Here is a 12,714-nt window from a genome sequence, read left to right as displayed (position 1 = left end):
TAATGACCACAAAATCACTGTGATTTTTACCTTTCACAATAGTTACCTAACAGAACAAAAGAGATCCAATCCCAGTGCGAGCATCAATACTATCAATATTTTGATCGATCTGTCTCCCGCTAATAGCCGCTTTGACTAACGGTTAAAGAGTAGTTTTTTATTGTCACATGCATGCACTGCTACTAAGATGTCCGAGTCCAACAACAGCTTTACAACCTGATAGAAAAGAAAAACTTTCAATATCAATAATCCAACAAATTGAAATTGAAACAAAATACAGTATGTGTATGATTATTATATATACATACAGTTGCACTAAAAGCTACACTTTTTATTTAACTAGTATCAGCTAAGATGTGCTAATCCAACGACTGTACCAACCAGATAAAAAAAACCTGATACACATAATGATAGTTTCAAATATTTTTATGTGCGTATATTTAACTGGACCATTTGTGACTAATCATGGTGGCCTGCTTGGACCAAAAATGCTAGGGCTGATTTTTTTGTCTCAGTCCATACCTGTAAAGGGCCACTTATTATTTTACATACGATGAGACAGGTTGGTGGCTGATTTTTCCCTTGATAAATGAAATCATCATTTAAAAACGTTTGTATTTTCGTCTAATATTAAGTTGGAGCCAGGCCTGGGGAGGGAGCCAGAGGGGGAGCATCCAATGACTGAGCTGTAGGAGCCTTGGGGTCTGGCTGGGTGCAGCCCGAAGGAGCAAATTGGGCCCACCCTCCTGTAGGCCCAGCACCTGCAGGAGGCTCCATATGGGTCGGGTGCAATGTGTGCCGAGCAGCAGTCAGGGGCAGAGGCCCGTGACGATCTGATGCCCAACTGTCAAGGCTGGCTATTGAGAAATAGAACGTCACCTCACTGGTGGGGAAAGACCCTAAGATGGTGTGTGTGGTTGAGTTATAGTTGGGTTCACCTCAACGCAAGCCTTTGGAATTGCCTTCATTGAGAATTGGCGGCAGAGGAGGGTATTCTTATATCCCCTCAGCTTACTCAGTATATGGCCCTAACTTTTTGGGGTCACTGAGTGAGGTTCTTGAGGGTCCGCCTTCACACCGTCATTCTTCTGGGAGACTTCAATGCTCATGTGGGCAATGACAGTGATACCTGAAGGGGTGTAAGGGAGGAATGGCCTTTCTGATCTGAACCCAGGTGGTGTTTTGCTATTAGACTTCTGTGGAACTCATAGTTTGTCCAAAATATACACCATGTTTGCACATAAATATGTCCTTAAGTGCATGTGGCATCAAGCCAGTGATTGATTATGTAATGGCATCATACATAGCCATATGTTCTGGACACTTGGGTGAAGGGAGGAGCTGAGCTGTCAACTGATGATCACCTATCGAGGGTTAGGGGTGGATGCTGGAAAGACCTGGCAAACCTAAATATATACTAACAGTGAGCTGGGAACGTCTGGGAAAGGCCTTGGTCTGGGAGATCTTTAACTCCCATCTCTGGCAGAACTTCGACAGCATTCCGAGGGAGGCTGGGGACATTCAGTCCAAATGGATCATGTTCTGCGCCTCCATTGCCGAGGCAGCTGCAAGGAGTTTTGGTCGCAAGGTGTCATGGTGAAAATCCCTGAACCTGATGGTGGACACTGTAGGTGAAGTGAGTAATCAAGCTGAAGACTGAGTCCTATCGGGCTTGGTTAGCCTGTGGGACTTTGGAGGCAGCTGATGGGTACTGGCAGCCGAAGCTCCACTCACAGGGTGTACAGTGTAAGTGTGGTGCTGCAGAATTCAACTGAGGATATAGTCAGGCAGTCAGGGAATACTTTTAGGACCTCCCTAAACCCACTGACATGCCTTCTGAAGGGGGGACTGGGGACTATAGGGGAACTTTAATTTTTGTAATTAAAATGAAAACTTTATGTCTACAGAAACAAAATTATCTACAACTGATACTAACAACTTTTATGTGCTAAACCGAATTACTGATAAGGCATCAGTAGGCAAAAAAGCAACACAAACAAAAACACTTTAAGCATCAGCTGGCTTCAGTTTGTTTGCTAAATTACTCACTGAGGTTTAGATGAACAAGGTCCTTAACTTAAAGATCAAGTGTCAGAAAGAAGAGGGACATGTCTGTAAAGGTTCTCAGTCATCCAGGTCATCGTGGTCTAAAGAGCTTGGAAAGAAAAGCGTCTGGACTTCTTTAAGTTTCTTGAAGATGTTTCACCTCTCATCCGAGAAGCTTCTTCAGTTCTAAAAACTGAAGAAGATGAACCATTTTCTTTCCAAGCTCTTTAGACAAAGAAGAGGGATATTTTCACAAAGAGAGTAACAACTGGTTCAACAGATGCTTAGAAGAGCTCATCTACACCAATAATGAACCCTCTTTTGAAGTGAACTGCTGATAGTCAAGCTATCAGCAGTCCTGACCTGCTGATAGCTTGACTATCAGCAGGTCAGGATGACACAGAACAGAAATATGAGCAATCCAAACAGTGTGCAGCGCCATGAAATCTGTGCCCCTCATCTGACCCAGTAACCCGTTTCTTCACTTCTGGCTAAAGCATTTTTCTTTACATATGAATCCAAAATTCCAAATTCAATGGAAAAAGTACCTGTGGATACAGTAGCATGACTGCCTTGTTTAAAGGCACTACTAAATTGTAATCTCAAAAAAGAAAAAAAGAACATCCTATTTTGCATTATATGCAAGGAATGACAAGAACACCCCTGTTGCATGTGAAAATCCTTCTGCTCTAATTTACACAGTAGCACATTAAGGTTCAACACGAGAAAGCAAACAAATTGCAAACAAATTTACAGCTGCATACAATGCAACTCCCACACGATTTTATAAGACAGCATTGTGAAGTGACAATAAAAGCTAAAATCCCTAATTACAGACTAAAGTACAGGAATAAACCTAAGGGAATAAACCCTGAGGTGGATCTGTCTGCTTGATTCTCTTTTAAGTATTCAGGTGGAAAACATGAGTGATAAATGAGTGGAAAATATGCATTGCCTTATCTGTCTGTGTCTTCCATCAGAGGTTTCTCACAGCTGTAAATATGGAGAACATCTGGCCCTCAAATGTAGATCAACAGCAAGGTGAACACAGGTTAGGGACATTTTTTGCCAGCACTTTGTCTTAGGAGAAAGCATGAGGACAGCATATTTCCAATATATCACATGGTTAACTTTAGAACTAACCGGCCATTTCTCAGGACTTCTTGAACTTAAAATGACTTTTGACTTATTGCTTTTGGCTCACAAAAATTAAACCACAGATAGGTAAGCACGCAATTCCACACATGCAAACAAACCTAGATAATCTGAGTAAAGTATAAGTTAGCACCAGGTGAACAGGCATTTCTGCAGGGTTAAAAGAAACTATCTGCTTCACAAGTAAGCAAACGAGATTTGCTAATGATCACATCTGGCAAAATTATGGACAAAGGGAGTTACTGAACTTTTGAGAAACTGAGGAAAAATTAGAGAACCAGTAAATAAAGTCATACCAGTGCTATGGATGGAATCATAACATTTACTGAGCTTTTATGTCATCAGACCCATCTCCAATGACAACTGAGCAAAACTGCCTCCCTAAACGGGTTTTGTCAAACCACCCTGAAATCATTTTGGGAACAGCGATCTGTGGTGGATGCATGCAACTGTGCCCAGCTGTGTACTAACCGCAATCAGATAATTGGTTGACAAAATGCAGAGGACAATTTACCAGTAAGCTAAACTTGTGACGTCCACTAAAATTCAACAAAACAGGCAAAAATGACTTGACTAATCCACAAGACTCAGATAAATTACCTAACTAAACATTTAGATGCCTGCACGTCTTAACATCAACATAATTCTTATATCAACTTTCAGCCTAGTTTGACCTAGTTTGTGGCAAGGCTGTACTGGTTTTTACAGCAAAACCCTCATTTTTTATAATGTATTCTGTATGCAAAGGCCTGTTACATGAATGTGAGAATGTAAATACTACTAGAGTATATGTTCATCATTATTACATTATATACATTTACTTTCTGATAAGATATATATCACTATTTCAATCTACAACCCGACACGTGTGTTGGAAAGTAAGATAAAGTCTATTGATTCAACATGTCTTGTTTCTGAATTTCTGATTTGTCCCATCAAGTAAAACAAAATGTACAGAAGTACTAATGTTGAGCAAGCACGCCCTGACTGATGAAGTGTGTCTTCAAACTCTGCAGATCACTGTACTTCAGCCAGATAATGGCTATGAACCAAGCTTTCCACTTTCAAGCTGGGAAATCTGAATGTATCATTGTGCTCCAAAGTTTCGCTGAATTGAGTTACAAAAATGGACATGCAGATTTAAAACATGTGCCTTGAGTTGACAACACAGTCAACAAATCTTAAAAGATGTTCAGCAAAGGCTGTGATATTATAACATAGAATCTATATTTTAGATTTTATTTTTTATAAGTATTCTTGCTTTGGATATTTTCAAAGGAATGCGTTGCTTTATTAAAAAGGCACTATATATGTTGTTAGTCACTAAAAGCATGTTGGTATAAAGCAGCACTGTAATGGCAATTCAAAGTAAACACATATCTTTTCTGTTTTCTTTGGTGCAACTCCCCACATTCCATGAATTGTTTTCTTCTAGATTGATGGCAGGCCAGGCAAAGATAAACAGTTTTAAATCCTTGTGGATAACTTTTAATAATTCATAGATCACAGAACAACCCCTGCAACAGATTGGCAACCTGGGTAGGGTGTACTCTGCATCTCGATCCGTGATAACTTTGATAAGCTCCAGCCTAACCATTTGCAAAAGAAGATGGATGGATGACAGCACAAACTAAACCCTTTCAATATTTTTTTTTAATTGAAAGCAGCTTTGAGTCACAGGTGAGTAAAGATATCACAGGTCACATGATTTTTCATTACCGAGGCATTTTGACCGTGGGTGATGTAACTTAGCATTAAACTATTCACGCTATCGAGTACAGAGCTCACAGTGTCTATGATCTGAAGATTCCTGCATGCATATGCACCTATGCCCTGGCTCCAAGGATTGGATTCTCCCAGTCAAACAAGTGCAGGATCAGGAAGTTCTAGTTTCAGAGTTTTGCTGACTTATGATCGCTTCAATGGGAGAAGCCCCAATAATAAAACTGGCTGAAGTGCCATTATAGTAATTCAAGTCTCCGGTGTGGTACTAGAATCCAGACTGAACACTTAGATGTATCAGACATGAAAATGTGGCTACCGGAAGCAAAGATAAAAAAAAACGAATGACAAAAGATCCTGTAGCAATCTGTCTTGATGTGTTACATTGTGTACAGCAATCAACCAGCTCGGAAACCAGCTTGTTTGCTTTTGCTTATTTAGGTCTGATGGCTGCAGTGTTTTGGTTCCCTGCTGTGTGTAGTCTTTCGTTGGCTCATTTTCATTCATCTTCAGTCCTGAAAGCCCTTGAACCTAACCACCAGAGGAATGTTTTTTCTTTGTTTGTTAAGCAACTTAACACAGGCCTATGAATCATTTAAGCAAAGAAATACCAAACTCAAGGGATGAACCAGTGCTGTATCTATGCATCACAGACAATTTAACTGGAACCAGTTTTAAACTTTGCTACCAGTCACAGAGAATCAGGGAGAAAAGGATGAGTTATGCCAACTTACAAAAGAACTGGACTAAAGATCAGTGCCAACAGGTCTTGTGGAATGATAAATCCAATATTTTTATGGGGGCTTTTTAGCCTTTATTGTGATAGGAAAGTGCAGAAAAGACAGGAAAGCTGAGTGAAAGACTAGGGGAAGAATGCATAAAATGGCCTTGGGGCAAATTTGAAACCAGACCTCTGCATTAGCCTTATAATATATGGGAGGCTTGCTGAACTTACTGAGCTAAACTGGCACCCCAATGATTTGTTGTTCTATGTATGAAGGAGGTAAAGAGAGAGGTACAGCCATCTGTAAGACACAGAAGGCTCTGTCATGGCTCGGTGCTGGATTTCAGCCAGTAGCATTAGGGATATTGTCAAAACTGATGGAATTATGGATGTAGAAAATTACCATCAATTGAACACTTTCAGTCATGAATAGGCCTCCCCAGAGCTTGGACCTCCACATTATTGAAGCAGTTTGCGTCCATCTTTACGGAATCAAAGGAATCAAAGGCAGCCAACATCCAAAGAAGAAGAGCTTTGGATGTTTTTAAGAAGCCTGGAGAACTATTCCTGAAGACTACATAAAGAGGAGTTCAAGATGTGTTGAAGAATAATGATTGTCATACCAAAAATTGACTTTCATCACTGGAATTATAGAATCTGTACTTTTGGCTTGCATGAATTCACATGTTTCAAAAAAATGCTGCACCTATTTCTTATTTTCATAGCATAATGTAAAGAAATGAACAGTACCTCAAGAATTTTGTATAGTATTGTAGATATCGCACTATAGATTGCATGGTTACATAGGCTACCTTGCTCACTAACCTAGCTAGGGTTAGCTCCCTACAAAAAAAATGTGAATATTGCTAAAATGTTAAACTCAGTTCAACCCACAAACTGATAGGTGACATCAAGTAAATCATTTGTCACATTTAAAGTATTGGGTTGACTATATTACGCAGTGAGTACAGACAAAGACACCTTAATAAGTCGTCCCAGAGGAGATCATTCAGTTTTCATTGGAATATGAAGCAAAGATATTTTTTGAGGCACATCATTGCATATTTATCTATGCACAAAAACAAACAGTAATCAGAGTCTTACCTGTGGTGTAGCAGGGTTGAAGGCCACATTAAGCACAGTGTCTGAGTGGTTTTGTAATCTGTGGAGATAGTTGCTGCTACGGATGTCATACACATAGGCCTGCAATTAAGGACACAATGAATGTATACAGAAGCTTAGTGTGTACCATTGTACTTACAACACACAATTATGTTCTGACGAGCATGATGATAATGCAGATCAACTTGAGTATCATTTCAGCTTCAAGGGTAAATGTTTATCTTTTTTTGTACTTCCAGACACAAATGACATTTAATATACAGTGCATGTATATAGTAAAATGTCCAGCCAAGATTGATTGCTAGGGGTAAATGTCCAAAGCCCAAATTTCTTGTAAACAGGAGTATTAAAGCGATTAAAGCTTGTCCAGAAATCAGACATGTAGCAGATACTAAAAGTCACGCCAAAGTCAATCATCCTTCGTGCTGGACTAATCTCAAAATAACTGAAGTTCAATAGAGTAAATAAACAGGGAATTTTAGCAGTTTTTCAGTAATTAACAAAATCTGTAATTTATCAAAACACGGTTTGCATTCTTTTTATGTCCTATGCTTCTTCTTATATTTACTGAGTAGTTTCCTGATTCCCGAGTGCTCGGATAACCTGTGATATAAATAATGGTAAACAGTGATGAAGAAGGTCACTTTAAACACCTGAGTGTTGGATGCTGATTTTCAGCTTTAAAAACTGTGTAAGTGTAAATTTTAATATTAAAGCATAAATACTCATACTGAAGTTTGTTGCACAGACAGATCTCAAAATAGTGAACATCTCAAAATCAAGCTGCCATTACCAGTTATAACAAAGCCTTGCAGATACTGCGTGTTACTAGTGTATTTTGCTTTGAGGTAGTTAGGAATTGTTAATCACCCCTGTGAGAGTTGTGGATTTTATACCTCCTCTCGTTGATTTAAAAAAGAAAAACCCCAAAAATCGTTAGCGTACTGAATGTCTCCATCTGTTTCATTTGAGACCTTAGAACAGAAAGTTTGTTATTGTATGCTTTTTCTAAATATAATCAGTAAGTTTTTAGAAAAATGCATTAACCTCAGTGCCATAAGGACAGATAAAAACAGATGTGGGGATGTCTGCTACAAGATGAAGACTCATCAAATTCCTGCAGCTGTTTTGTATCATGTTTCCCCGAAAAAAAGAAAAAAAAAACCCTGCTTCAATTGAATCCTGTCAAAAGAGTGACTCCTGTCTAAGGCTTATGAAGTGTGTGATGCCTGAAAGGGATTTAGGTATATGGAAGAAAAAAGTTATCTTAGGAATGTTTTAATATCACATGGATCACATGATGTATTAGTTTATGTCAATAGTAACTGAAACGGAGCAGAGCCCAGGGTCAGGAGGGTTTGCAATATATCACTGAGCATATATTCTGATTAATAAATTGATAATTAAGTCACAGTTTCATGATTAGAAATAATACATATTTCATCTGTATATAGAAAAGCTTAATATCAGCCATGCTAAAATGATATTCCACTTCGGTTACTTTTGGGCTAAGTTTTTTGGAAAATGTGTAATATGATCTAGGGAGTCTTTTTTAGACTATTCAGGTTCCTTTTTTTTTTTCCATGATTGCTTTTTGATATATTAAGACAAGTACAAATGTGTCTGGCTCAAATAAGTCTCAAGGCAGCTACAAATAAATACGATGTAGCTCACTACCGTATACTCTCCCGGTTTCCAAGAAACGCTGGAAATGACCGATCTCAACAGAGATGCAAAAGTCTGTGCTGTGCTGAGTCCCCATAATTAATAAGAATCAGCAGCATGCATATATTATTCCACTGCTTTCAACAAGCACGTATACGAGAAGAACAGAGAGATGGATAAGGAAAAGGGAGGCTGTCTTCTGGAAACGTCTTGAAAGTCAGGCAAGCTCTGGAAAAGCAATTAAACAGTTGTGCTTCAACATGAATGTTGACTTCTTTGGAAAAAGGGTTGAATCCAAATAAAAATCTCTGAGTCAAGCACAAACAGTCCTTTCCTTAAATGGAGGTAAAACTGATAAAGATATTAATCATTTTTGCTGCTATTTTTACCTTCCTAAGGTCAGTTATGTTGTAGTTTTAACTTGGATGACAACATTTATTAGCCAAACATTAGCAGGTAGAGAACTCTAAAACTAGGGTGCCACATGTGAGACAGCTCTGGCATCCATGCGAGCAAGTCTGAGACTGAAAGTGAATCTATAGGAAGGAGCAGGCGGTGAGGAGATACGGCATCTTGGGAGATATGAAAAGGTTAGGGTTTGGGAATTAATTTTTAAAGTTAATCTTGTAGGTCTCAGTGATTTTGCGATGAGAAATACTACTGTGTCAGGTCTTTGCTGGATTATTCCTGTTTCTTAAGGACATGAGATGCACTTGATCAGCGTGTCCGATGACATGAGAAAGCCAACTCTGCTTTTAAGTGCTTTTTACGTTAGTTCTGCATAACCTATGTAGACTTTATCAATCAATAAATAAATCAATCAAACCGTCTGACGCTTTGACCTCACCCTCAACCAGGCTGCCCATCCCTGAGCCTGGTTCTGCCAGACATTTCTTCCTGTTAAAAGGGAGCTTTTCCTTCCCACTGTTGCCAAATGGATGCTTGTAGTGGGTTGTTTGACTTGTGGGGTTTTCAGTTATTGTACAATCTTTACCTTACATTATAAAGCACCTTGAGGCAACTGTTGTTGGTGCAATATAAATAAACCCGAATTGAACTTTTATAGGAAAAAACAAGATGAAGAACAGCTTAGATATTGCAAAAGGTCAAAACTTTTCTGTTTCACTTTATAATGTTTTAATCCCTATGATGATTTTTTTTTTATCTGTTTGCAATGTATACAGGTGGCTTTGATGGACCCAGTGAGACTGCTTACACAGTTATCCTCAGAGCCTGTGGCAATGAAGCGTCCACATGGCGAAACGGCTGAAGAGCAGGGCTGGCAGCGATTTACATGGTTCTCATAACGCCGTACACACCTGGTGAGAAGAAGCACACAGTGGTAAGAAATCACTGATGTTAATAAATTCAAACAACTTTATGTGACGGACAGACTTGATGCGTGACCAGTGATCCTTTATATTAGTTTGTATGTTATAAGGAAATCTAAAAGGTTTTACTGGGTCTAGTAAACTTAAAATAAATGTTTGGGAACTGGGATATCTTTGCTATGCATGCTATTTCACAGTGCACACATTACGATGCTGAAGCGTTGAGCTGAAGGTGCAAAATATATGGAACAGAAGGAGAATGGCACTCCATGGACTGCTTTACAAACAACTGAACCAGCTGAGCACAGGGAGTTGAGCATGACTCAAGGAAAACACAGGAAAGAGACTTCGTTAATGAAAAATGTTTCCCTCATGCAACTTCTGTGCTGTTTCATTTGGTTTGCAAAGGCATGTAATGTCTTTGCAATGCCACTAACAGGTAACTAAGCTAGTGCCTCTATATGGGCTGGCATACTGGCAGGCCAGTCCTTTGACAGCATCTGGTGAGAGCATGTCTTTGACATTCACATGCTAATGTCATTAAGTTGGGCTAAAAGTAGGGCATATTCACTGACCATAAAGAAATCTGATATACCCAGTACCAGAACTTTATGGAACTTATAATGTTGAGTTGGTGCTAAGACTGTGCCAGAAAACTGTTGATTCAGTTTAATGGCATGCTTACTTTCATTGCTCTTCTCTCGTATTCAATGGGATTACTTAATTATCTCTTTTTTTCAGGATGACGACATTGTCAGCTGACTATGACATTTGCTCATGTAGCCCTCAATAAAAAGGCCATATGACAGAACAGAGGCAACAAGATGGGACAGTCCATAGGTTTTGCTCTTCAGATTTTGGAAAGATTTCGAACAGTTATTTCTTAAATATTGAACTTTTTCGTCACAAAAAAACTTCTTTTCTTTTATAATACACAAACTTTCTGTCTGTGTTTGCTTCATTTTTCATCAACTCCTACAAGATCAGGAGTTTAGCAGCCAAACTTGACATGCAGGCACATTTTAGGCCCATGAAGGTTCTTATCTATATCAGCAATGGTTACAGGTGCATCTTCACCATATAAAAGTGTTTTATCAATTTAAATTTACGACGATAAAGTCTTATTTATATCCACAAAAGCTATTTTTAAAATCATACACTAAAGCTATATAGTGTTGCCTAGCAACAACCTAGCAACAAAACCAATTTTTGTATTTATGCACTGAAAATTATTAAAGAGGATTAGGGCCACTGGGGAAAAAAAGTGGTCACGTTTTTATTTTCTTCTTTTCCAGACTGACTTTTTTCTCGGAATTCTGACTTTTTCCTCTGAATGATTTTTTCTCAGAATCCTGACTTTTTTCCCCAGAATTTTGAGATTAAAGTCAGAATTCTGACTTTTTTCTCAGAATTCTGTAAAAGAAGAAAAAAAAAAGACTTGCCCACTTTTTTTTTCGGTGGCCCTAATCCTCTTTCGTAGAAAATACCTCATAGAAACATAATTTGAATTTCAACAGCACAAACAGGCCAAACAATACTGTAGCACATAGAAGTTATTTAGATGAACAGCGAGATAACTGGGAATTACCTGTTCTGATTTCTAGGGCAACATTACTACATCTTAACATTTCTGCGCTGCAACAGTGCTTACACAAATTGTCACTACTGCACTTTAAAAAACACTTTAGCAGTTCACAGTAAGCACTCATCTGGTTTTGTAGGCCAGAGCGTGAAGATAATGTTTTGACTGAAGAAGGGAAGATGAGTTACACACATACACACTCTATGTTGTGTAAGTGATAACTATCTGGCATTTTACAGATCACTACACCAGAGGGTATGATCCTCTTGAGTGAGAGCCAATACAGTTATTGAATCCACTTGGGTATTCGGTGTAATCATCAAGGTAATCAGCAGGGTAATCCTAGCTCATTATATTCTGCCAATACATTTCAGAATATTTAACTGCCACAGAGCATATCGGATAAGAGCTGGCTTTTTCTTAATATTACTTCATGTAAATACATTGTTTATGTATTTCTTCACATAGATTCAGACGGATTAAATTATGGAAAGAGAAGCAGATCACCATCTGTTCTCTATTTTTAGAATCAGCATGTCATCGATTTTGAATCATGCTTAATGCTGGTGTGTACACCCTTCAACTGGAACATTGCATACATATCAAAATACAAGTGGTGACTGAAAGGTTATGGCTTTAAAAGTACTTTAACCAATATAGTGGATCTATACAGTATACTAAACTAATTGTTTGGCAAAGTGGCCATGGTCATCACGTGCTGATGGACAACAGCTGTCCTGGCAATCCTGCAGCTGTCAAACGAAACATGACCACTTATTTAATCAGCACCTTCTAAGAAAATGCCTCGTCTGATTGAGTTCCTGAGTAATCTTATTCTCTGCTTGTCAGCACAAATTCATCGCATAAAATTTTTCGATGAAAAGACATTTCCATTTTAACTATTGTGCATTTCTATTGAAATAATTTAACGCCATAACAATTATCATGGGATAGAGACAACATTTGCGTCACATATCTGAAATGTCCCGGTACATATAAGGGTCAGTTCATCAAACTTACACAAACACGCACACAGTCGTGTTTTCATATCGTTGTGCGGACATCTAAGTGACAAAATGCTTTCCCTAGCCACTTGCATTAAACCTAACCTTTAAAAGTGAATGCAAAGCCCTAACCCTTACCCTATTCCGAACGCATAACCTAATTGTATCCCTGACACTAAAACCACATTTTGAGTCTCAAAAATGCCTTTAAACTTATGGGGCGATAGATTTTGTCCCCATAAGGGACTTGTTGGTCCCCGCAAGTTTAGTAAACTTCGAATTTTGGGTCCCTGCAAAGATATTTGATAAACAATTTTTAACACTGATTTGATTACTTTGATTAGCAGTAAACAAGACTGAAAT

At 38.5% G+C, this 12,714-nt stretch overlaps 1 protein-coding gene across 1 annotated transcript in view; it reads right to left on the bottom strand.

The window, feature by feature from the left end:
- The window catches only part of wdr27 (WD repeat domain 27), a 44,271-nt gene that overhangs the window by 9,283 nt on the left and 22,274 nt on the right, over nt 1-12,714 (bottom strand). Inside the window, exons 22-23 of the mRNA XM_005737098.1 lie at nt 9,651-9,753; nt 6,752-6,850 (exon numbers count right to left, since the gene is read on the bottom strand). Coding sequence (XP_005737155.1) covers nt 6,752-6,850; nt 9,651-9,753 — 202 coding nt within the window. The remainder of the gene's footprint in view (nt 1-6,751; nt 6,851-9,650; nt 9,754-12,714) is intronic.

This window comes from Pundamilia nyererei, unplaced genomic scaffold, assembly GCF_000239375.1.
Source record: "Pundamilia nyererei isolate P.nyererei 1_Seehausen unplaced genomic scaffold, PunNye1.0 scaffold00073, whole genome shotgun sequence".
Taxonomy (NCBI): Eukaryota; Metazoa; Chordata; class Actinopteri; order Cichliformes; family Cichlidae; genus Pundamilia; species Pundamilia nyererei.
Note: the sequence above shows the minus strand (reverse complement) of the source record. Positions and strands in the feature narration are given on the sequence as shown.